Here is a 27,033-nt window from a genome sequence, read left to right as displayed (position 1 = left end):
ACAACGACGCGAATTTCAATTGAAGTCTGAAGCCTGAAAAGCTTTTTGGGTTTTTGTTTTGCTCCTCCATATTTTCGCTTAATTTGTTGTTGTGGTTTTTTTTGTTGTGTTTTTGTTATTGTCTTTTCTTCTGCTTGTTGCCTTTGCGTGAAGGAGTTATCGTTATTGACAGAAGTGTAGTAGTGGCGTTTTTGGCCAGGTTAGTGCCTTGAATCTGAGCAATGAACCTGCCGGCCGAGAGTGAAGGTTCCTCGCCGTTTTTGGGGCTTTTGAACGCTTTACTGAGGTCAGGGATGGGCTTAAAGCCCGAAGGATTTACTGCGCTCGTGTAAATGTACTGGAAAATTTGTGGCCGCGGGCAAAGTTTTGGGGAATTTTTCAAGTTGTTTGTATGTCGATGTTGCTGATATGAATTTGTGTCTTTAGGGAATATAAATTAAGTTATTAACAAATGTTTTGACCTAATTATGAGTGCCAATCACGAATGTTATTGGGAAATTTTAAAGTTCTTATGTATGTATGTTCATACCTTTGCATATAAACAATAAACCCAAATTTATCAACAGAGAGAAAGGAAATAGTCAAATATTTTTTAAGGTAATTGTAAAAATTTTAAATACAATATGTTAACATTCAGTATTAAATATTTTTAAAAAATCATAATAATTATCTGAGAAAACCACTTTTAAAATCTTTTGAACAAAATATCGAAAAAAAAACTTTATCAAATATTAACTACATTTTCACTTTTATAGGAGTATCTCGATTTTTTGTATTTGCCCGCCAGTTTGCAGTTCCCTGCCCTTTGCAGCCAGAAATTACCTCACATATTGGAATATGTTTCTTGTGAGTAATTTCGCACAATGAAAAGTAAAATTTTGCGGCTGGAGTAAAGGCAAAAACAACAATAACAGCTGCAGCAATAACATAAACAAGCAAACTCTTTTGCGGTATTTGCACTTTTGCGTTAAACAATTTGAATGAAATCAGAGCGAACAAAAGAGTGAACGTAAGAGAACTGGAGTAAAATAAAGAGCGAAAGCTCGCTCGGTGAGAAAATGCAACTGCAAGTGATCTCACATACACAGACTTAGACTTGCAGAATGTCCGTGTGTGTGTGAGTGCTTTACTGTAAATAATTTGTTGTTGCCGCATTTTGCATTGCATTTTGCCGGGCGCGCTTTATTTTTTTTCGTCTAATGCTCATAAGTGTGTGTCTGTAAGAGAGAGAGAGAGAGGGAGAGAGAGAGAGCGCGTATTTGAGCTTGCAGTTGTGTGCGTGCAACAGCGACTAACTTGTTTTTGTTGCCATCGCATTCGACTTTTTCAATGAGTCAATCCTTGAAATGTTGACTTCCTGATACGCATATGACTATTGAACAAGTTTGCTTTGTTAGATTTTTTTGAAGGTTGCGTATTTTATTCACAAACACACGCGCACACACACATGCACTTCGGTGGGGCACGTTGAAATAGACATAACGACACACATTAATTTTCGTAGTAAGATATGCCTCTTGCTTTTGTTTCTTATTTTGGCTCTTGCTTTCCGTTCTTCTATTTTAATATTTCAATGCACTTTGTGGGGCGTAGAATGAATATTTGGCAGAAGCACAGAAAGCTATTGACTAATATTAACAATCTAATTAGTTCGATTAAGTCATTAGAATATGTTATGAATGTTGGGCAATTCGGATATTACATAAATTTTCACATTTTTTTATATTTATGGCCCAAATAAATATTTATGGCAAAATTGAATACAGACCTATACTAATGTCTATACTAACAAATAACACTTCTTTTTGTTCATATTATCAATTTTTAATATTATAGTATTTTCTTGGCATTTAAATAAAAAATCTTTGAATTCAATATATAGTTTTCAATTATTTGATGTGTATATATTGTCTATAATGCACTTTTTCCTTTGTCTTGATAGTGTTATACCACTTCAACAGGAACGCAATAGGTTTCGAAACGAAAATCGCGTAGATTTTCCACTGCATTTACAGTTGTGTAGAGGCCAGCATAGAACAATGGGATCAGTGAGTGGGACAAATGTATCAGACGACAGCTCTCGGGGACCTGACTCAACTTTTCTTTGCTGGCGCAGTCGCCATCTCCATCTCCATTATCCATTATGCATAATGGCTGTGTCTCGTGTGTCTGCTATTTCTTGATCGCACTTTTTATGGCGGTGGCAGAATAATTTTTCCATTTAACATTTTTCTGCTGCTGTTGTTTACGCTCATTTTGTTAATTTAATTAGAATTCATTTTCTGTTGTTGGCTCTTTGTTGGTTAAATTTTGGTTTCTTCTTGTTTGCCAGCCGTCAAGAATTCGGCTATAGTTTGTATAATAGTGACCCAAGGTCGTTTGTTTCCCATGGTTAACCTTATGCTTCGTGTTCTGGTGTAACAATGGAGCCATCAGAAGCAGCAGTTAACTGAAATATAACGCATACGCCGCGTGCGCCAGATGCGAATGAATTTTCGTTCATAACGATAATGATGATAATAATTTGGTAATTGCTCTTGGGGGCAATGCGGTCCGAGAGAGACAATGCCCAATCATTTAACACGGCGTTATAAATTTTTGGCTCAGTGGGCCAACAGGTCGTATGCGCAATTTGGATTAAAGATGTGATTCTAAGGGTTTTCATGTGACGTTGATGCGTGGAAATTTCCTATGGCTTAATAAATGAATTAAAGGTTAAGCTGTAGGTTTAATTGCTTTTCTCTAGTAATTAGTTACTAAAACATACCCACCCACTTTTGTTGGTCGTATTTGTAAGTTGCCCTGACCGATTTGGTAAACTTAGTTCCCCTCTTTAAGCAGGAGTAGTGTTTCGTCCAATGCAAATTAGTCACACATAATGAGGTGCAATAACCAACTGAATTTTTCTTCTTTCCACATACGTGGACATATGTACATTCGACGTTCGACTATGCCGAATTTAAACCTAAATGTATATAAATACATCGGTGCGAGCGGGAAGGAGACTCGATTACTACAACATTCGTTACGCCCTTGGGCGGCAAAGGGGGGTGCTGCCTGTAAAAGCAACAACAAGCACCCTACAGCTCGGCCATTCGTGCGGCATTAGCGACTGTCTACAGACTGTAGTCTAGCGTCTAGACCCCCAAAGCGACGACCTTAAACTTGAATCGGTATAGCAACAAAAACATAAGAAACGGCAGCAAAAGAAGAAGCAGCAGCAGCAAAGAAGGTCAACAGAAAACTAAAAAAAAAAAAACAATAGCTTTTTGTGGTTACACCTGAAAACGAAAAGCACAAAACTAAGGTTAAAATTTGCCCACTTGCTAAATTGTTTCTCAAGCTATGACTAATGAAATGATCGGGGAAAAAGTCCTGAGAAAATCGTAAATTAATAAAATATCGTAAAAAGTACAGCTTTAGCTACGATATTATATAGTAACATAAAGCAATCGAAATTTTTTAGATGTAAACGATTGAACTATAATTATGCATAGTTCCTAAAAAGCTACAGCTGTACAATATGTAACTGCTAACTATATAATGCGACCTTGAGACTGTTACTAAATAAACTAATTAAGCACGAAGCCAACGAAGTTAATGTTTTTACAATTTCAGGCTCGTCACCAAAGCATAGAAAAAAGTTAGCTAGTTTTTTTTTTGCCAAATCGGAAGTGTCTCCAGTTAGTTGGCAAAAAGCAAAAACGCAAAAAGAAATACGACAAATTTGTCTAAGTTTTGCGATACTGTTTTTCAACTATCCGCAAGCGACAACAATAATAATAAAAAGCGCTGGCAAAAACAGCGATCTTGAGCGGAGTGTTAATAATATTTTGTTCAATGAAAAGCCGTGTGGTTGTTGCTATTGTTTATAGTTTTGTTGTGGCTTTTTAAGCACGACTCGCTTATGTTCTTCACGCACACACACAAATGCGCCAGTCGACACGCATTGAGAGCTGCATACAAATTATACAGCCAGAAGCTTTTATTTTTATATTATTTTATTCGTAGCCATGACAGTGTGAGAAGGTCACCGCTCACACATACACGCGCTTAGAAACTGAACGCACACCACAATAACAATAACAATGCAAAAAAGCTAATCGCAACAGCAACAACAGCTCACACATATTTACGCAGTCAATAGAAATAGACAAAAGTCAAAGAAGCCGGCGCATTTCGCTCTCCCTTGCCACCTGTCTCTGTCACGCGCTGCAGCTGTCTCTGTCCCGCATTCTCTGCAACTAACGCATTTTGCATAGCTTTACTATAGTCTATATAGCAAAAGCTCCTCCATAATTTGCAGGCCTCAAAAGCTTTCATGTTTTTTTTTTAAGTGCGAATTCGAATTCTATGCAGAAATGGGCGTTCGGAAGTGGGGTGTTCCGGGAAATGTAAATTGTAGATTATTATCTTTATTACTAAATAAATAAAATAATATCGATTGAAAAAATGATCGTTCTTTGTTCTTCCTAATGGGTTTTTAAGAAAATTGGTATTAGGTTTTAAAAATTCAGAAAACTCGAGAAGTAAAATGCAAATAAAGCGGTCTGTAAAATTGATGATCTCCGGCGAAAATATGTAGTTATTGGGAACAACCGCAGCAGCAGATTATCTTGGCCTCTGCCTTCGAGACAGTCGTCAACCGGTTTGTCAATGTCTCGCGCGTTTTTTAAACAATTCAAACTTATGCAGCGAATTTGTGTTTATTTCATATTTATTGATTGGCTTCTGGCCGTGTGGTTTCTTCTTCGATTCTACTTGCAGAGGCCGCACAGCAAGCCGACATAGGGCGACATTGGCTGATTGACAATTCGGCTGATTGGGGCAATCGGAAATTGGGAGCCATTTCCACGGAATCCACTTGTCTTCGGGGCACCGCCCACCGACGCCCACCGCCGCCCGCCCCCAAATGCCCCAGCGCACCTTCAAACACCATAAATGCGTGCCAAAAGCAGCAAACTGGGAACTAATGCAAATTTGGTCAATGCCATCGATATCGATGCTAATGGCAATAAAACTTTATACATCTATCGCATTCGCTGTAAGATAAAATCGGCCAAGTCGGCAAACTGTGAGACTGCTTCCCCGAACTCCATCATTTACCTGTGACAAGTGCGGCGGCCACAAAAGACCAAAATAATTAACTAAACTATATAAAATGCGCCCGAGTGCGCGGCCAAGCAAATACAACAACATCGAGTGGCACGTCAATGTGCAACAAGTGAAGCAACCCAGAAATGCAGAAAAACACTTTTAGATAACTTTACACTGCCTTACGGTTAACATAAATCGTTAATATTAACTTACAAATTACGCGTAGTTCAATATACAAACTATACAACAAGCAAAAAACAATCAAAATTTATATATTTACAACAACAACGAAACCTTTTACAAATAAGTGAAAAAACAAGAAAAAAACATTCAGCAACGTCGAGGATCGTCAGCGAACAACGACAACAAAAAGCGAAAGGTGAGAATGAAAAACCCTAAATAATATATTTTTTAAGGGGTACCATAGCGTAAAATGTCTCATAAATCATTTCCATTTATTTTCAAAAAGACTAAACATTTTCACTATTCTTTTGGTGTAGGAGATTTTTGTAATATGCCTGCTTTAATGACCCATTCAAATTTCATCTACAAATAAAGATATTTAAGTATAAATAAATCATTATCATTATAATTGTTATTATTATTAAAAGTGATTGGGATGCATTTGTGGTTTACACCCAAATTCCAGTATGGAAACGGTCGCCTTAAGGTCACCACACCCAGGGAAAACTGGAAAGCTTTCAACTTTCGCGAAAGAACCCCGTTGTGGAGAGCACTCGATCAGCCGGCGACTGGGGATGGGGCGCATTGGGGAGCACTGAGTACCGCTCACTGGTCAGTCGGCGATCGTCAGTTGTCGATCGGCGCACCCAAATCGGGAATTCTCATTGCCAGCTAGTCGCTGGGGAAACCAGGAAGTGAATGCGGGCTGCACAGTGTAGATTCTCGGCTAAGTACACATGCCCAGCCGTTTTAACTTAGCATTTCTATGCAATCTCGCTTGCCGATTGCCGCGCTAATCAGAGATTGCGTATACGCACTGTGGCACTGTGATTACTCGCCAAGCTAAAGAGGCATGAAGAAAAGCAATGGGAGGGTGGTGAAGGGGGGGGGGGAAGGGTGGTGGATTCAACGCCAACCGATATTTTGCATAAATGTTGAGGAGCTTGGGCCAAATGTCTAATTATGATTTGGCCCGCGGGGAACGGCGAACAGTAAACGGCAAATGGCCAACTTGGCGCCAGCTGAAGCTAAAAACAAGGCTGGACGTTTTCCATTGGCTTTTCCTTTCGCGCTTCTTGTTTGTTGTTGTTGTTGTTGCGCAGCTCTTTCGAGTTTTCTTTCGCTTTTTCTTTTCGCCTGAACTTGCAGTTTGGCTGGAAAGTGAAATAGTTGCAGCCGCCCGAGTCGCTTGTATTGAATAATGAAAAACGAGTTTTCCGCCGCGCATGCGCATCATAATGGCAATACCAACAGCAAAAGCAACAACAACAACAACAGCAACAGCTAAGCTGTGGAAAACCCGAAGAGGCCGAAAGAAAAGTGGCGATAGGTAGGGAGAAAGAGAAATGATGATGACGCGGGTGCCAGGCAGCGCAATGTTGTAATGTCTGTGCTGCAAGTTGAATGTGTTGCACTGCGGCCATTGATGTTGCTGCCGTTTCTAATGCTCATAATGCTGATGCTGCTGCATGTTGCATGTTGCGTGTGTTTGTTGCTCGTGTGCCGCACACAAAGTTGCTATTGTTTTTGTTCTTTCGACTTCTAATGCTAATATCTACATGATATACTGCTTCTGCAAAGATGTTTAATGCTTTCCTTTATTTATTGCTTGTATAGCAGATGTAATTTCTTTTATAAAATGCTATGGATTCAGATGAATTTATTAGAGTTTTGTAATTGGGTTGTTATTATTTCTTTCGGCTCTTTACTCCTCCTATTTAGTAAGTCTCGTATCTCTTAGCTTCTTTCAGTTCGGATAGTTTATTTTCACTTAGTATAGACTAAAGAATTTGTTTAAGGTAACATTTATAATAATGTTATTCTCATTTTGCTTAGTTATATGTAATATGTAATAACAGTCATATTTAACAGCTGAGATAATAAACGAAAGATCTGTTTTTTTGTTATTGATAATAGTAGATATCTTATTTGTTCCCACTTTTTGTGCTTTATTTAGTCGTAAACTAATGATGTACAAATGTTTTGAAGTTGAAACAATGTTTCTACATATTCTTAATGCCATTTTGTATAGTCAATGTATAGAGAACTGTATTTAAGATCCTTACTTTCTTTTCTAAATCAGACCCTTGCTTAAGTTTAATTATATATTTTTTATAAAATCTAGTGACTTAGCTGAAGGTCTTTAAAACTAATTGCCGATACTGCTCCTTGTCTGAAGTTATTAAAATAAGATTGCAAGTCTATTGTTACTTTTTTACGGCTGCATGTTTAAGTATAGCAGATGTTGTTGTTTCTCCAGTCTCCTATTTTATAATATGTTTTTTTTTCAGCTAACGCTTGCACCTAAAGCTGAAAATGTTGTTGTTGTTGTTGTTGGCGAGTGCTTTCAAGTTTGCTGCAGTTTTATTTTTTCCTATGCGCATTTTTCTCTTCGTATTCCGCCTCGTTTGCTTCGTAGTTCAATGTTAACGAACTTTTTGCGCCGTGAATGCAGATTGTTGTTGCAATCTGCAGTTGCAGTTGCAGTTGCTGTTGTTGTTGTTGTTGCAAATGGTGCTGTTGGTGTTGCTGTTGTTTTTGGACTTTCACTTGTAATGAATTTGGCGAGTGCAAAACTTGTTGTTGCTCCATGCTGTTGTTGTTGTTGTTGCCGCAGTTCAGTAACATGTTATGTAAAAAGCGTTTTTCCAGCTTTGCTTCTATTTTCGTTTTTCTCCTGCTTTTTTGCACACTTTTTTTTTTTTTTGATTATTTGTATGCAGTTTTCAGTTTTAGCTTGCCACAAAATTTGTGCCGCACGTCTTGCCCCGCCGCCGTGGATGCAACTTGCCCCGATCGCCGAGTTTTCTTTCCGCTCTTGCTTTTATGTTGTAATTCGCAATTTCTAATGTTATTGAACTTTAAACACAAACACAATCGCAAAACCGAAAAAAAAGTTGCGGCGCGCGGAGGAAAACTTTGATTCAGAGGAAAATTAGTTATAACCGGAAGCCACAAGGCAAAAATTGAAACAATGCAACGAGACGACTTTCTATATTTTCATCCCCTTCTCGCCTTTTAACTATGTATATATGTCGGTATATATATATATATATATTGCCTGCAGATCGGATCGGCTATGTATAAATGTAAATATTTTAATGGATGCCCAATGATGCGGCATTGTTGGGATGCAGATGCAAATTGAGATGGGCCGGAATTTCCCCAAGAAAGCAAGTTCCCTGTGCAATTAAAACGCCTTGATTTTAGATAAGTTGGTGCGAAATTGAAAAGAAGGGAGTTGAGCATTTGATAAATGTATTATGAACAGCTGATGTTTGAAATAATTGCATGAGCACTCAATGTATAATGTTATTTAATGAATAAGAAAAGGTTTTGAAGGTTTACAGATTTGATGTTGTTTTCTATTATTATGTATTTTATTACTATTACTTATGTATGCCTTTACTTATTGAAATTCTCTCTTCTTTTTTCAGACTCCAAAACCAAGCCAAAATAATATTAAAATTAAAAATATATATACAAGAGGATTTTAATATCCCTACACTGTTAAGTGCGTCGAAGAACTAACAACTTTTACACATCCACAAGGAACCTAGTATCTTCACTTTTCGTGTGATCTAATAAACAGATGCGAAGTCAAAACTCTATACAAATTTTGAAGAACCAAACCAAAACCGTCTTAAATAAAGTGCCTAAAACAACATTTTCACACGAATCTTATGAGAAAATTGTAAAGCGAACGGAGATCGAAATTTTATACCAAGTGTGATAGGTATACAAATCGAGGTATTGCAAGTTCGTATCGAGCAGTGTTTCCGCAGCGAAACTAGAAAACTAGTGGACACTAGATACCCTTTCCTGGTTTGAGACGCGAGGAATACCCTGGACCTGGGTGGCATCAAGATTGAGCAGAACTTTCGCGACTGGCAGGGGTATTCAGGAAACGGCTACACGCTGGCAGTTAACAGTGTTTGCAGTGCAGGCTTTGCCCTATCAGCGATGCCCTTTATCGACGATGCACTGCTCTGGTGTCCAGATAACGATGGTCGTCTTGTTGGAGGTCTAGACTTGGGAACATGCATAGCCGTAAGTACAAGGACATATGTACCTTAGGAAATTTAAATCGTCGATAGAAATAGAAAGAGATACTTTTATACCTATGAAGTGGACATGGACCCTTAATGATTTTTATATAATATGTACTTCCAATTAAATTTTACATGTGCCAAGCTATTAAACAACATTTATGACTCGTAATGAGCAGGACATCAAGAATTTGAAAGGTGGTGGTTTTTGAAAGCATTTTTGTTGCATACTTTTAGAGTAGACAATTTTACTTTATTCCTTCGCTTCTAAGACTGATTTCATTCTTTAGAAAAAGATATATATAACATTTTTTAAAGTTTTTGTTAATATAAATATATAATTTTATTCAAAGGATGATTCTACGGCTAACGGAACGGAAAACTTGAACCCCTCGATCCAATCAGCTGGCAATCCGAACAACCCGCAGCAGAGCGTCGGTGGCGAGATCCTGGGATCCGTGGAGTCCGCCGGCAACGAACTGAATGGAGCGGCGGCCCGCAACGTGAACGTGGTGGTGGAACCGCTCTGCGGCGGCGACTCCTCCGACGAGCTGTTCCGCAGCTTCTCCGAGAGCAACTTCGAGATCGAGAGCCTGCTGTCCGATTTGGCCACCGTCGAGGTGAAAGTCGAAAATGTACATCCGCCAAGAACAGAACAGAGAAGTTTACAAACTGTCATAATACATTTCTACATATATATACTACATATCCATATCATATTTAGACCCACAGATTCTATATGGAATTTTCATCATTGTTTTGTTTTCCCTCTCTGTTTTCCGCTCATCTCTCCCCCCCCCCCCACACCGCTGAAACAACTCCTGCTCCTCCCGCTGCAACCAACTGTTTCCCAGGAGGAGAACAACAACAATGTCATCACCGATGATGACTTCGCCAGCGTCGCTGCCGCCGTGGTGGCCAACGATGATCTGCTAGCCAAAGAGAATGCCCAGCTGAGTGCCCAGGGTCTGGTCGATTCGGTGGCCGCCAGTCTGGCCGATTCCGGCGATGCCGGTGGTCAGCAGGCGCTACTGGCCTTCGGCTCTTCCAGCTCGGCAGCCTCGGCGATTGCAGCAGCAGCTGCCGCCCTCTGTGGCGATTTGATCAACAACAACAACAACAACAGCAACAGCAACAACAACAGCAATGGCAATGGCAATCACGGCGGCGGGGGAGGAGGAGCTAGTTCCGGCGGCGGAGTAGCCGGCGACTGTGCCACCAAGCTGGAGTACGCCCTCATGGGCGGACAGCCGCTGGCGGAGGAGCCGCGCTTCGTGACCAGCGCCGCCGCCAATCCCCTTCTCGTCGAGAAGCTAATGTCCAAGTGCCTGAACATTGAGAAGCGAATGGACAAGCTCAGCGGTAAGTCGACGATTTTATTACCTTTATGCAAAACGAAAAACTAAAATTTAACGAGTACATTAAAGAGTATTTTCAAAAATCTACGTGAGCACAACAAAATTGATCCAAGAGTAAACAATTCAATTCCAAATAGATGTTTGATTATTTAAATTGGCTCAAATAAGATTGCTTGGATAAAATGTTTCAAGATATTTTCAAGTCTATATTTTAAATTTGGCGCCATTGCAATTTGGCGCTGCCACTATTTTCAAACTTTGGTAGTGAAGCCACTTAGTTATTTCGACGTTATTTTTACATGAACAATTTACAACTCAAACATAAAATGGTGGCGCCATCTACAGCTAGTACGTTGTAACTATTATGATAATTGGGTATATCTACATGTAGCTGACATGAATCTTACATGTATCTTACATTAATTTACATAAAAAAGCTAAACGACCGGAGTACAGTTTTAGATGCATTGAACACATGCTGAAAGTTTTAGGTTCATTAAAAGCTCAAGTATATTGTGTGCTCGCTAAAAAGCTTTAAAAGCTCTTGCTTTCAAATTAATTTAAAATTTGGTTTCTAAGAATTCTACTATATCGAATTTATAAAGAAGGGAATGTTTTTGATTTAACAATATATATTAATATATAAGGGACAGAGTTGAAAATGGTACATAGATTAATGTGTGGAAGCATATTGCAACAAATTCAATGCTTTAATACACGACCTAAACTTTAAGGTCTGAAAATTTTCATTATGAAAATATGTATTTCAACTAATTGAATTTCCCATCTGGCCGTATTAAAACTCGTCCTCCAGAGACCGAAACTGTCAGCCAAACAAGTGCCCGAAATAAATAAAAAGGCCAGTAACTTGTTTATTAAATCCCGACAGGATGTCCTCCTCGCAAGGCGCCGCCCCCCAACGGCCACCCAAAAACAGTCAACCACCTAACGACTGAGCCACCGTGCCACTCAACCACTCAAAGTCGCAGACTAAAATATAAATGTCGACGCTCGGGTTGTTGTCTCGTCGTTGTCGACGTCGTCGTACCGCCTAAAAAAATGTGCTGTAGGTGTAGGTGTAAGATGCCACCCGCCGAGTGGTAGGGATTTAACAAGGGGCTGGGATTTCCAGGAGGCAGACAAATAACAGTCTATTGACACGAAAGGCAGACGGAGCCCCCGGTTCTGGGAAGCGTCTGAATGGCACACCACACCACACCATACTTCACCACAACCACCCACAGTCCTTGGGCGCCGCCGCCCTTTTTTGCGGGCACCTACTTCCTTTTCTTGGCAAAAAAAAAAGGGAAAACAAAAAGACATATATATGAAACCCAGACAGGACCCAGCGAGGAGTCGTGGCGGCCTGCTACTTTTCGCTGCTCGTTTTTGTTTTCAAAAGTTTCCGAATGCGGCGAAGCCAAGTCAGACAGTCGGGTCAATAAATTTTGCGTGTGGAAATTGTGCGCTCAAGGTCAAAAGGATATTCGCCTTGCTGCCTCTGTGTGTGTTTGTGTGGGTGGCGGCCGGGTCGCTTGTAGGAAATGTCCGCCGTATATGTGTGCATGTATTTAGGCTGCCGTCTGCCTATCTGTGCGCTTGTATTGGTATTTCGGGCCACAGACAAAATGGCTGCTCACACTCCTTTCCGTTTGTCGGCCATTTTGGTGTGCGTGTGCGTGATAAAGTGTGCGTGTGTTTGTGTGGGCGTGGGTGTGTGCGTGCGGCAGACAAAGAGCCGACTGTTTGGGTATGGGCTTTGGGTTTTTGGTTCGAATCGGGCTTTCCGGCAACCTTGAACTTGAACAATTTGGTTGAAGTTCAGCCTGTAAGCGAGGCGCTAAATTTTGGGTCCTGCGCCCTGCAGCCACCCACTTTTATGGATGCACGAAAAGAAAAACTTTGTTTAGGTTTAAAATAGTTAAAGCTTCCTTTAAGCATGCACAGCATTATATTTTTCTACTTGTTACACAATTAAAATAACTAAATAATAAATTCGTATTTTATATATATTTATAAAACTCTTTGTGAGCAGTGAGATCTCACGGTTCAAAAGGGTTTTAATTTGGAAGTATATTATTGCATACTTTGAGGCTCAAAGATCTTTGAAGCTAATTTAAGATTTTAAAATGTTTTAATTAATGTTTAAAATGTTTTAGTAAAGATTTTCAAATTTAGGATTTCTTGTTTTGCCTCAAATGTTATTTAGAGGCGGAAATTGATATCCTTTTTGACAACTTGACATTGGATCAGTAATTTACAAGAAATATGAGCGATCTCTGCCATATTTTTTCTTCGACTGAGCTCGAATTTTTTTTTTTGTGTGACAGAAGGACGAGAAGGTCCTGTCGCTGCCCTTTTACTTTGGTGGATGCCCCGACTGGGTTCAAGCGCCGCACGGCCCAAGCATTGAACTCTCGATTTCAAGGATACACCAACGCCCCGGACTCGGACTCGCAGTCGGATTCAGATACACAGATACAGCTACAGATTCTGAGTCGGATTGGAACTCGGATCCGCAACCCAGTGGCAGTGGCAGGCATTGAAATGCTGCTCGAGCCGTTGACATTGCGAGCGGTCGTCAACGCTACCGACGCGTCGTAGACGGGCTAAGATTGTTCACTTTGCAGCGAGTTCAGCGACGGTCCAAGGTTCTTTTGCGGCGGCCACAGCCAGCCCCCTACCCCGTAACCCCCAAAAAACACCTTCTACCCCCCTCCGCCAAAAAAAAGTGAACCCCATCTACTCGTAATGCCCCTGCAGCCATATCTTGGGCCTCTCTTTGAGTCAGACTTTGCGACTCGCTATTAATGTCAAGGGGTTCCACACGACCAAGCCGCCGTTTTTGTTTCTGTTCTTTTTGTTGGCATTAGATTTGAAAAGTGCGTTAGTTTCTGCGTTAGTCCGCTCACTCGAGGGATGGGTGTTGTGGGAAAATCGCTGGCTGCGATCTATTCAATCGACAGCATGATTGCTAGCCAAGAATTGTGTTTGATTGGTGATAATTTCAGCAATTCATTTGCAAGTGCTCAGTTTGCATGTCTATTTGTGTGTCGATTGTTAACCACAATTAGAGAATAATTGTTAGTTTTGATGCCGGGATTAAATGATTAAGTACTACTATTCAGTTGTAGATTATCTCAAAACTGAAGTCTGATTAACCATTTGACGTTGGGCTCTTCTCTATATTAGTGGTAATAAAAAAGGATTTCTTGCCTAAGTATACAACTTGTGTCTTTCAGAGATCATAGAGTTCTTTAAGCTTCCTTAAAACTGATTAATTTAGTTTTTATTCATATTCATACAAACTGAATAAATTTTCAAGCAGTGTCTTAATGGAAACTCTTGAATTATTTTGTTATTCATTGCTGCTCATCAATTTTGTTTATGCATTTCATTCAACTATATACATACATCAAATTCAACTTAATTTTACATTTCACTTGCAATGCATTTTCCCAGCCCATCGCAATCACGCGTTTCACTTTCTTTGCATTGCAATTGCAGTTGCAGATTCAGTTTCACTTTCGGCCAACTTCTTCGCCATCCCTGGCAGCACTTAGCCAGATTATTTATTTGATTACTCCGGCTGACATTTTCTGTTCTACGACTGCGAGCGCAAGTATGTAGCGTTTTAGCCACTACTCATGGCTCATGGCTCCACAGCTCATGGCTCATGGCTAAAGCTCAGTGCACGCATTTCTTGGCTGCCTTTCGGCTTTGGATTTGGATTGCCAATTTGAATTTGAATTTCAAATCGTGCTGCTGCTGCTTCGTTGCCGTTTCTTACTTTTTATTTTGTCGCTTTTCAAATGTGCGTTGTTATAACCAAATCAGGATTTCTGCGTGCCCCCGGCCAGCAAAGCGTCTAACAACAATTACAACGACGCAAGCAGCAGCGACAACAGCAACAACAGTTGCAGCAGCAACACAACGCGCGCAACAACAACGACAACAACAACAACAACAGCAACGAGAACTGCAACAACAGAAACAACTAACGATGTCAGGGGCGTTCATTTGTCCATTGCCAGCCAGCAAACGAACTGAACCGAACCGAACCGGGCCGAGCACGTCACTGTCACCAGCGACAACCCCCCACTTGCACCCCACTTGCCACTGCCCACCCCCAAAGGCCCCGCCCGCCCCCCTCCCCACCAACTCTGAAAGCCCCCTCTTGCCACCTAAAATTTGAGTGCCAAACGTTGCAGTTGCCACTGCAAAATGCACTTTGCAATTTTGTTGATTGCTTTGCCATTTGTTGTTACTGTTGCATTTGTGTTTTTACCCATCTCTAGGGGTACTCTTGATATGATCTTCAGTTTGTTACGCGCTGATCCTGGAAAGATAGTGTGTTCTGCACCAAACATTCTAGGCCAAAAGCTATTATTATTACTATTACTATTTTTATTCATTTTAAAGAAACATAATTGGATTTAGCATACATCTTTACCCATTTTTAAGAATATCTTAATAACGTTCAGTAGATCAAAATTCTGCTTGATAAGCACACAAGGAAAAATCTAGATTTTAAATTTACCAGAGCTGCTTATAAATAACTTGCCATTAGCTGATATTCTTAGAATGCTTGGAAATTTGCATGCTTATGATTGCTTTGTCTTGCGTTATTTATAAATCGCAATCTATTATTATGATGTTAAAAAGCTAATTATATCATAATATCCAATTGAAGCAAGTTAAGCACATATCGGGCAAGTGTATTTAGCTGTCGGCTTGATCGTTCCAACTTCCTTTCTTGTTACTGTTGTGTTTTCCCATTTTTTGTTTTATTTCTTAAATATGTATATTTGTTTTGCGACTTATCTAAATGCGCTGTTGCTGTTGTTGTTGCTGCTGCTGCCGTACGCATTGCAGGTTGACCGCCGAGTTCAAGTTTTAACGGATATCGCTTAGTTGTTGCTGTTAGCCGCTGCTAATGTCTTTGTTGTTGCTGCCGTGTTCTCGTTTTTTTTTGGCAGGAGCCTCGCCTTAGCCTCGTTATATAAGCGGCATTATGGCTCCGCGCTCTTTTGTGCTGCCAATGAAGTCATTCCGAGCGCCATTTTGTCGAGTTGCAGATTGATTAATGGTCCAGTGGCACTTTTGAGCTCACAGATGAAAACGCTTAATTATTGTAGTTTTTGGGACGGGCTTCGATATTTCGCGACGAATTCCTTCAAGTGGAATGAAAACTCAATTTTAGGGAACCTTAAATGTAAATGTAAATATGTAAATGTTTATTCGAAAATTCAAAAATATACATCCTTGAAAATTTTTGAAAATAATTGATTTAAATGCTAGCCTTTTTGTATATTCTCTTATTATTCCAAAGCAAATCCTCCAAACTGGTTGGCATTGTGAAATCTTTAATCACAGGACTTTCCTCTTGGGCGTTGCATACATAAGCGCTCCCATTACATATTAATCAGATTCAATATAAAGCACCCACAAGCACACACACAACTGCTGCCCCCTTTGCTGTCCTAATTGCACTGTAACCCATTAACACAGCGGCCGCATGCAACCAGTTTGGCATCCCTATTGTCTGTTTTTGTGTTTCTGGGACCCATAGAAAGGGGGCCAGCTACAAATTTTCACCTTCACCTCATCAGTCACAAAAACAACGGCAGCCGCATCGGAAAAGCGCGAGTGAAGAGCGAGAAAAACAATAATGCAATAGGACAAAGATGGGGGAAGCGAGATACATATGTTTGCATTTTCTCTGCGATTTATGTGCAGTGAATGGTGACAGGGAAAATGTGTACATAAGCATAACATGTTCCCTTATTTAACTGGACAAATTGCATTGATTCGATATAAAGCATTTAGGAAATATTACTGTAATAATGGCAAATAACATAAATAACTTAATTATCATACATACATAACATTTATAATATTTCTTATGCATACATATACATACATATGTAGTTAGTCATTGAAAGTAAAATTACAATTTTCAAGATCTTTGATAGTTCTTACAACTTTCGTATTTAGTAAGGAATCAAAATAAGAGCAATCAAGAAAAGATTTATGGTTTAGAAATTTTATGAAACATTTTTTATATACACACCGAAAAAATGGTTAATATTAAAATTCAAGAAAAGATACAAATGTGTTTCAAGCTAGGAATTGTATTTAAGATAACATTTCCATACAGATAAAATGGGAGGCTTTAAAATTAAAAAAAATGCATATAGTATTTATAGACTTATGGCCCGGCTTTAGGCCCTTTGGGTCTTTAAGACCGTCCCTGAACTAAACCGGGCTTCGGATCCAGTTTGCGCTGGCCCTTTGATTGCATTAGAGCGTGTGCCGCCCGTCGCATCTCGTTAAAGGCAGAAATGAAAACAAAAGCAGCGGCAGCAGCAGCAGCAACATCAGCAATGATGATGATACAACCTTACAAAATTCTCAGTCGCAGACTGCGGTGCGATCCAAACCCCCAGCCGCACCACCCCCTCCAGCCACACCACCCGCTCTTGCCCATCGCAGCGACTTTGAATGTTTAGCGCTGAACTTGTCTTGCACACGACCACAGATGCAGTTCGCGCGAGAGAGCGAGAGCGCGCCGCAGAGAGATAGACGGCGAGATAGTGATAGAGAGTGGTGGGGGCTCAAGCAAAGGCAATAGCAAACACACGGAGAGGCGCAGCGAGAGAGAGAGAGAGAGCGCGACAAACACAGTGATAGCTTTATTTTTGCCGTAGCGTGTGTGGTATGCAGCCTTGAATTAGTTCGCTGCACCCGCCCGTACATACACACAAACAAACAAACGCACACACGGCGTATATAAATACACGCGAACCCCACACACACACACACGCACACATGGGAGCAGTGCCATATAAGCGTTTCGCAGTGTGCGAAAGCTCTGTGTTGCTCTGCTCTGCTCTGCTCGTTGCTGCTTTGCTCCCCTTTTGCAATGCTCGTCGATCCCCTCGCCAACCCCAAAGCCCCTCCCCCTGTCACGCCAAGCCACCCAACACCCCATGTCATCCCAATCGAAATCGTAGAAGGAAAGAATCTACTGCGGCGCTATAAAGTACATATATATTTCGTGAACACACGAACATGGGGCATCCGAGTTGTCGCTTCTTGTTTGCATATCCCATTTTCCGACTTTGCCAAACAGATTGTTTGATGCACAGCGAAAAAATTTGACGATCAATTGGGGTATTTACATAGTGACAAGCTGATTGCAAGCTCAACTTTCTAGGATCAGGAAGGTATTGTTATATGAGAACAAAACCTTTTGACTCTTAAGGCACATCATTTTAATGAACATTTTATGAACAGTAAAAAAAGTTTATGATCAATGGAAAATTAGTTTCTTTACACTTGATATGTTGAAAGTGGTATTGCATATGTTACATATGTACATATATTAACCTTTTCTATAATCGATTAAGATAGAACTCGTATTCCACTTATCGCCATCCGTATGTCCAAATGTTTCTTACATTTATTTTTCAAAATCCGATAAATGTTTTATTAATATACTAAATTCTCCCATTTACTAAGAAATTATGTTCTCTCTACCAGTATCCTCAATTATGAATATGCAACTAATACTTTCGATATAATATTTGTAATATGCTTAGGTTTTTATATTACCAATGTAATAAAAACACGACCTCCCAGAGGTTTCTATATGCTAAAATGAATAACATTTAATGGGCGGGCGCATGTCGCCATTCTGTTTCGAGACATGCTATTTCGATATCCTTACCCAAATAAACAACATGTCCGATTTTTGCATATTCCAATTGATCACCGTGCTGCCCCTAATTATTTCCTCCTGTCAGTCCGACGCCCCCACCTATGGACACGATCCGTCATCTGGTGCGTCTAGCCTTCTGATCGTGCCGACACACATCTGAATCGAAGCACTATATGCAATTGTGGCAGCGGATATGCATGTCTCTTTCCACTCTCCTTTTCGCTGTGGCGAATGCGAATTAGCGAGTGTCGGGAAATGGGGGAAAACAAGCGGAAAACCGTCTCGCATCGTATGTGTGTCATAAATGCAAACGACTAATTGGCTGTGCAATGGCGAATTGAAAGCACTTTTCAGAAGGAAAAACTAAATTCTTTTTAAGCTGCAATATGCTATGGCATAATCCTGGCAAAGGGAGAAAAGAATGAAATATTCCTATTAGAGATGAAATGTGTAAAAGTCAAGGTAATGTTTTGTTAGCTAATTGTGAAACTCTAGATGGAGTTAAGTTTTCCCGCAGAAAAGTGTGTGTTTAGCGCTGCGAAAAGTCCCACCTATAGGGAATTTGCATCCATTGCGTTCTCGTTAGGCGACAACATTGTCTATGCGTAAATAGATTGTTTTTCTGCGCTTGTTGCCGCTCGGTATGCAGATCGACACCCAGACACTTCGATACACGGGTCTTGTCCTTCAAAACGAATAAACAGACATATACATGCATACATATGTATGTATGCATACACGTAGTGTGAAAAGCGAAAGCGAGCATTTTATGCGTAAGCGATGCACAAGAACAAAATGCAGTGCAACTGCAATGCCAGCAGCCACTTCGATTGCAGAAAATATTAGGCGGATGTCTGACTACATTGTGTGCATCTATAATCCGGCCACAAATACGTGTGCCCCCATATATTAATATTTATAGGTTGCAGGAACTGCGAACGAGACCAGCGCAAGTTGGTGAATAATCGCGGATATCGCATTGTATTGCATTCCCCGCAACTAAATGCCCATATGCAGTAAGCCGATATAATGGGGAAGTCAAGTGGGGGCCCTAAATCCCCAAGTGCTGTCATTTCGGTTACCTGTTGTTGCTGCTGAAAGCAGCCGGAGTTCCAAGCGTCAGCAACATGGCTCGCTCCACACCGATTTATATATATATATATATATATTTATATATATAGAGAGAGATATACGTATAGACACTCAGCTGTGTGCATATTTTAGAATGTAATTGTGCATCTGGCCTAGACCTAGAAAAGGAAAATTTTGTTGCTATTATTATTTTGCCCGCACTCGTGCATTCGCGTTCGTTTCGCTTGCAGTTCGCATTTTGCAGTTTGCAGTTCGCAGATTGCAGTTCGCAATTCGCTCACCAACTAGATACTCTTCCGTCTCTTTCGCACCGTGTGCCATTTTGTGCGGCACTCATTATTTGTTCTCCTTCCTCGCAAATTAAAAATATGCCTAAGCAAATAAAATGCATTCAATGTGTTTATATATATCGCTGTCCATATAGGAGCACTGCTTTTCGTCCGACTCTTGGCATGCATTTTGTGTCTATGGGTAATTGTGCGTTAGTTCGCACTGTACAGGGTGCTTTTGGTACAGGGATCACTAACAGAAAGGAAATGTCTTCGAAATATTTTGGTTATAAATTTATTTCAAATTTTAAGCAATAGTATTTAGCTATGTGTAACAGCTGGCTGTTGTGATATGTGCAGAAAATTAAACATTCATGCACGCTTTTAGTTTTTGTATGGTTTTCAAGGATTTCGGTTGGGAATTATTCCATTTACAACAAATTTGCCACATAAGCGCTTAAATATGCGGCATTAATATGCTAAACTCCTAATTTTCGGCCCTATAAGCTAATTAATAGATGCTCCAAATAGGAAACTGATTAACTCAGAAAAGGTACCAATATCTGATGTTCAGTCATTAAAATGTTATTATTTTATGATACTTTATCGCAGTGCAGCTGAATAACCGGAAGTAACTCATCCTTTTACTTGGTTTGCGAATGATCCTTGAATTTTGTGCCTTGAAAGATAGCCTATTGAAACCATAACCATAACCATAATTCCTGATCAATCATTGTGCTTGTGGCACCCCTTATCCTTACCAATCGCCGACTGGCAGAGACATTGGCTTCTGAATACACGTACAAAAAACTGCGACTAACACAGTAGGAACAACAGCAATTGGCTTTAACTGCAATTGCAACGCAATGGGAATTCAAAATTCGAAAACAAAGCTGATAGAAAAACAAACCGAAAGAAAAAAAAACAGCGATCGAAACACAACCCAGAACAGCAACAACAAACAATTTAAATTGAAAAAATGTTATTTTTTTGTTTTGCTGCTGTGTGTGCTACCGTCGGACAAACGGCCATAAACGCAGCTAACCGCGCCACGCCCCCGCCCCCAGCTGCACCGCCCCTTTTGCCATTCGATCGAACGCCGCGATTTAGCTGCAGCCCGTTGCAACATTTTGCGGTGGCAGCGTTCGATACGCGCAACATTCTATCTCAAATAAAATGCGAAATTACAAACAAAAAGTGCACTGGCAGAAAAAAAGGTCACCTGCTACTTGTTTAATTAGAAGAACATTAAGTGCAACAACATTAAAAAGTAAACCTATATATTGTATTTTTAAGAACATAAAAGCTGATAGATATATTTAATGTATTTAAAACTACTTTCAAGGACACTCCTGTTCTAAAGTAGGCAGTGTTGAATGGAAAAAAAATCAATGAACTAATCTGAAAATCTAAGATAGTTAAAGAGAGTTTTGAAAATATTTAAAATAGACAAAACAGACGTTAGAATACAAACAGTAAATATAATATTTAAATTATCTTACTATTATTTTCTTAATCAATTACTCCAAACTAGTTAAAATCTCCAACTCTAAATCTGTGCACTCTAAATATGCGATCTAATTGCTGTGATATTTTTTGAAGTGTGCCTGAGATCTATGCGAATGGCCCTGATTGGGGGTAATGGCGGGGTGGTCAGGGGGGTACAAGGGGGCCATGAGGGCCAGGAGAACCCAGTGAACTGCCCGTGGGGTAATGGCGAAGCTAACGACAATTCATTGCGATTCTCGAGTGGCAGCGGCGAGTGCCGGACTCGTCGTCGTTTTCGCAGTCGTGGTAGTTGTAGTTGCTGTTTTAGTTGCAATTGCTGGCGATGCAGTTGTTGTTGTTGTTCCTACTGCTGGCGAACGGAACGGAAGGGGGCGAACGGGCTGGGGGGAGGCACGCATGTTGTCCATGTCCCCATTCGAGTCAAGTGACGTGTTATCTGTCGCCTTCTCTCAGAACTTTGACTTCTATCGGTTGAATGTCGTTGCAGTCGTCGGCGTTGCAGTTGCTATTGCAATTGCAAAATTTGACGCTGCCGCTGCGCTGCTTTTGTTGCTTGCTATTTGTTATTTTCTGTTTGCTATTTGCTATTTGCTGCTGGCTATGATCGACGATGCCAATCGATCTCACTGGGGCTACCGTGTTGGCAGCAGACTCTGTCCGTCTGTCTGCCGCTCCGCTCCGCTCCCCTACCACCACCCCTCCCCCCTTCACTCCCACACATACAGTGCGCCGCGTTTCAATGTCAGTGTGTCTATTATGCGCCATTATGATTGGTATTATTAGCGGCATGCCATGGAAAATGAAAACTGCCAACTGGCAGCGGCAACACTTTCCCTCTCGTTGCTTTCCATTTGCAGCAACAACTTCATCATCAGCATCTGCAGCATCCACATCGACAGCAGCTTGCTGCAACAGCAAGTTACCAGTTGCAACTGAACTGGCTGCTATGCAGTAATTATTGCACGATCAATTTGCCGGCCATCCATGTCGGTGAAAACTTTCCTTTGGCAACATATTAATAAGACCCGATTAGCGGTAGCTGCTGGGTGGGGCAAGCAAAGTGGATGGTGGCACATCCAGAAACATCCTAAGTCGATTGAAAAGGTTTTAATTAGCTGCATACTAAAAAGTAAGAGGTGGAAAATAACACTAAACATATAAAAATAACTTTTAAACTCATAAAAAAAAAACGTTATTCGGAAAATGGATAATGATACGTTGACCTTTTGGAAACTACAACATTTTGATGCACAATATATCACATGTTTTGATTGCAACCTACCTCAATTCTTGATTGCAGTTGCACTATTTTGTGCACTTTTCTTGATCTGACCTACCTCAATGGCTTTTTAAGTAATTTTCTTAGCCATAACCTAACCCAACATTTATTTGTTCTTAACTTATTTGTACATACTCTAATGTGGCCTAACATAGTTAAACTAATATAATATAGTATAATATAGGTGTGGTAACATTTAACCTTACAAATGAAGGTACATATGGATACCTAACTTTAAGCTAGTAAGATTTAAGCAAAAAAAATGGAAAAATATTTTGATTTTGGAACAGCATTTCAAAAGGAGTAATGTGCTTCAAAAAAACCAAAAATAAACAAGGGAATATATTACAAAAGGTCCTTGTATTGTTAGGAAGTTGTTTAAAATTGAATTTACATACAAAGAGATAACCGCATATTTATAATATAAAATAATAATTAGAATTTACTAATCTCTGGAACGTAATATTCCGTAGTAAATGCAACTGATAAGATACATTTCCATTTCCCTGCGACCCTCGTGCAAATTCTAGTAGTAGTCACTAGCAAATCGTCTGGCGGATGAGCAGTGGCAGTCGACGCTGTCGTCGCCGTGGCCGTTCGCAGCGCTGCTTCCGTCGACGTCGTCATGTACGCCCCAACCCCTGCCGCTGCCCCTCCCCCTCCCCCTTCCCACTCCACACTACCATCACCAGCGCTAGCAAAAGCCCCGTACCGCCTTGCCTCTAACGCCGCTGCCCCAATGGCTGCGGTTGACGGCCGTACAGTTAGACGGACGTTTGCTTTGCTTGCGTTTACAACACACGGACACACAAACACACACACACTCAGACAAAGTGCATTATAATGGCATTGAAAATCGTTTTCAATAAAACACGTAAACAAACAACAAAAACCGAAAAGCCAAATGAAAATGAAAACGCACAAAAAACACAGGCAAATGCAATGGCAAAGGCAAACGCAAAAACAACATTTATGTGTAAGATACAAAACAGAAGAGGCTTTGAGTTTGCACTTTTAGTTAATAGTTTTTATAAACAAGCTCGTCGTATTTTCCACTTTTCGATGGTAATCAACGCTTAATAATGTGTGAGAATTTCGCTTGGGATTTATGTTGCACTTGTTCGGCTGTGCAAATGTAACTTTTTGCTGCAAATCCCGCTTGGTTGGCTGCTTTCGATTATAAGTATGAATTATTTTGTTTTTCTTGCTTTATTTTGTGTTTATACATTTTTTTTTTTTGGGAATTTTCCAGTCGAAATGCTCTTTTGAATTTACGTTTGTATCTGGCGGACTCACAATAGGTTGAACTTGAAAACGGCCGTTGTAGTTGTTGCTGCCGTTTGTTATTGTGCAGTTTAATCAACTTTTGTCTGTTTGGCGACTGACACTGAGCGAGACAACGAATCCGGAGCGACGGAGACGGGAGACTTCGAGAAAAGTGTTTCCATTGAATTTCAATATTCATTAGAAGCCGACCATCTACGGGGGGTTCGCACTGGGAAGGATATAATTGTAGTGGGCCGGGTTGATACGGGGTCAATTGTTAGACTTTTGGACAAGGTTGCGGATATACAATGGAGAAAATCGAGAATGCATAAGAAGAATGCTTTTGGCATGTAATGTGACCCTTTTAAAATAAAAAAGTTGTCATATTAAGTTTGTTATCATAAATAAAAAAGCTCATTGGAAGATCTAATATTCGTACAAAAGGGCTTTACTCCAAACTGTACAAATTAGTATTCTTTCAAATGCTTTCGGTACTAAGCAAAACAATGAAAATAAGTAGTCAAATAAAGTCCCCTTCTCAACAAAAGCTATACCAAAACAAATTGATCTTCTGTATTCATTAAAGAATTTATTGAAAATCACATTTCTGGCGAACCATTGCACTGAGTTGACATTTCAAATCAACTGTCAAATGGGCGAAAGTAAAAATTCAAATTGATAACTTTCGGAAATCAATTGAAAGTCGAGCAACCAACTCTCGGCACTCCAACGCGTTTTGTTAATTAAAATAAATACTTTCCGCCACGGACGTGGACATTGCAGGCAAATGATTGTGCCAAAAAAAATCAAATATAATGTAAACAAAATAAATGAAAAGAAAAGAGCAGAGGAGAAGAGAAGAGAAGAAAAGCGGCGAATGTGAAACTGTTGGCCATTCCACATGTGGCCAGCTGCGTTTTCTTTTCGCTTTTCCTTTGATTTTTCTGCATACGCTCGTTGCATGACCAAGAAGTCTGTTACTCAGTTAGTCAGTCAGTGTTACCCGATCCGATCCGATCCGATCCAAGACAATCCAAGACGATCCATCGTATCCATCGGATCCGAGCGATGACGATGCCAAAAGCGTCCTACTAAGACACTTTTACCCGGCCAACACTGCCAACTGGTTTTGCCTTGCTCTTGGCCAAAAGACACCGAGCCATGCCGTGCATCGTACAGCATTAGAAATTGGCCAGCAGATCGATGCTTGGCTTCACACAGAGGAGAGCCACCGAGGAAAAACCATACGAAATTCACTTTCATTATGAATGGCCAAATGGCTGAATGGTCGAATGCTCGAGTGGCGCTGCATACAAATGCAGCTCGAGATTCGCGATCGCTGGCCACTGCATTTGCGGCTTGGTCATCCAACCTGGTGGCCAAAGCCAAATCATGGGTTTTCCTTTCTCTCACATCTGCGGTTGTCGCTGTTTTTTTTTTTTTACCGCTGCTTGTTGCTGCCGCTAATTGACGGGCTCAACGGCAACATTCAGTGGGCCAAGTTCGCTGCAGTTGACGGTGATTATGATTTGATCGGCTAATCGAGTTTTGGGGGGACTCAGGGGAACTTGATTAGAGATAAGCCACATTTATTTAATAGTCCGTTATTGGAAAATACTTTTTATAGAAATTTTTTTAAATAATTAAATAATTTCAAAGCTATCTACATGTTTTGACGTGAATTAGTAGTTGCTAACTGATTTTGGTTTGAGAATAGTAATGCATTCCTTTAATTTTATATCTTAAATTCCGATTTTATTGAATTTAATTAGTTTTCCACATCAAAGAAACTGTCTGGTTTTTGATTACTCCAATAAAGTTAAGGACAATATAACCCAAACTGGTAACTATTTATCCCCTCGAGCTGCTTCCTAAAGAACCCGATCTACAGATACTTCCATCCGTATCCCCATTACGTCCGAGCTTCAGCTGTTCCATTAGTTTTCATGACGCTGCCCCGAGGGCCTGTCTACATGGACCTGCATGTGGCACTCAGTTGGAGCCCATTATGCTTGCCACATCAAATCAAATGGCCAACTGCGCTAAGCATAGATGTTGCATGTTGCTGGTGTTGGTGTTGCTGTTGCTGTTGGTGCTGTTGCTCTTGTCGCTGCCATTTAGCGCAATTGACGGCAGGTCCCAGGCCAAGACAGACTGCAATTGGAAGTCGCCAACTAACACATTTCAGGTCTTCAGCTTTAGCTGCAGCTTCAGCTTCCCTCCTTGCCCAATCGATTGGCCTGCTTTTTTCTTGCGCGTTTCCATTTCGCATTTTCGCTTTCATTTTCTTTTTCTTGCCAAGCGAAATATTTTCGTGCTTTTTTTTCACTATTTTTATAAGCGAGAAAATCGAAAGTTTTTCCCCAGACCATAATGCAAAAAGAAAGTGCAAGTGCAGCAGCTGAAGCTGAAATGGCGGGACTTGAGGGGGTGGCTCACAGAAAGGAAAAGCAAAACAATGCCAATGGGGCGTATGAGCAACTTGTTTTCGGGCCAAAATGTAGGATGAATGCCATTGTTTTGCGGCTGACGACAACGACGAGTTTTTCCAGCTACCACTTGGAGTTTTTCATGCTGCTGCTGATGCCGCTGTCGATGTTGTTGTGCCATTTTCGTTGTCAAGTGCAATTGTAGCTGGGTTTGCTGGTCAAATGAGCAGTAAAACAGTTACTGCGATGGCGAACAGCGGAATAACGTTCGTTGCATGCAGCACAATCAGCAATTTCCTTTCGGTCGGGTCCGTCCAGTCCGTCTGGTCGGTCTGGTCTTTCTGTCTGTCTGGCGCTTTCGATTTCGTTTAATTAAAACGCATAAAAGTTGACTCCATCTTGGATGTAGATGTCATTGCCTAGGATGGCATGGGATGGGATTTTGGATGGCCCCCGCCGAACAACAATCTCTTGCCTCGTTATTGGCAGTGACAGACAGCCAGCGAAAAACAGTGGTTTTCTTATCATTGACATTGGCTGGCAGAAACTTGCCAGCATCAGCGCCAAAAACTTGTCATCATCATAATTCTTAATCATGATGAAAAGTCTGCACTGCACTCTGATCTTTTTGCTGTGTTTCATTCCATGTGTCTGCTTCTTGTACGTCATTTCAATAACAAGTTAAGAACTCGCACGCCTAAGTCGCGGTCAAGGTTTTGGTCTACTGCTGCTGTCGGCCCGAAACAGTTGACACTTGTAATGGCCGCTTTACATGCAAA

At 40.6% G+C, this 27,033-nt stretch overlaps 1 protein-coding gene across 3 annotated transcripts in view; it reads left to right on the top strand.

Moving 5' to 3' along the window:
• Positions 1–27,033, top strand: part of Eip74EF (Ecdysone-induced protein 74EF) — a 60,654-nt gene that overhangs the window by 11,175 nt on the left and 22,446 nt on the right. For all 3 annotated transcript variants that reach the window (NM_168740.3, NM_168739.3, NM_001259887.2), the window contains exons 2-5: positions 4,768–5,476; positions 8,718–9,330; positions 9,683–9,964; positions 10,184–10,691. In NM_168740.3, the coding sequence (NP_730287.1) occupies positions 9,244–9,330; positions 9,683–9,964; positions 10,184–10,691 (877 nt within the window). In that variant the 5' untranslated portion in view covers positions 4,768–5,476; positions 8,718–9,243. The remainder of the gene's footprint in view (positions 1–4,767; positions 5,477–8,717; positions 9,331–9,682; positions 9,965–10,183; positions 10,692–27,033) is intronic.

This window comes from Drosophila melanogaster, chromosome 3L, assembly GCF_000001215.4.
Source record: "Drosophila melanogaster chromosome 3L".
NCBI lineage: Eukaryota > Metazoa > Arthropoda > Insecta > Diptera > Drosophilidae > Drosophila > Drosophila melanogaster.
Note: the sequence above shows the minus strand (reverse complement) of the source record. Positions and strands in the feature narration are given on the sequence as shown.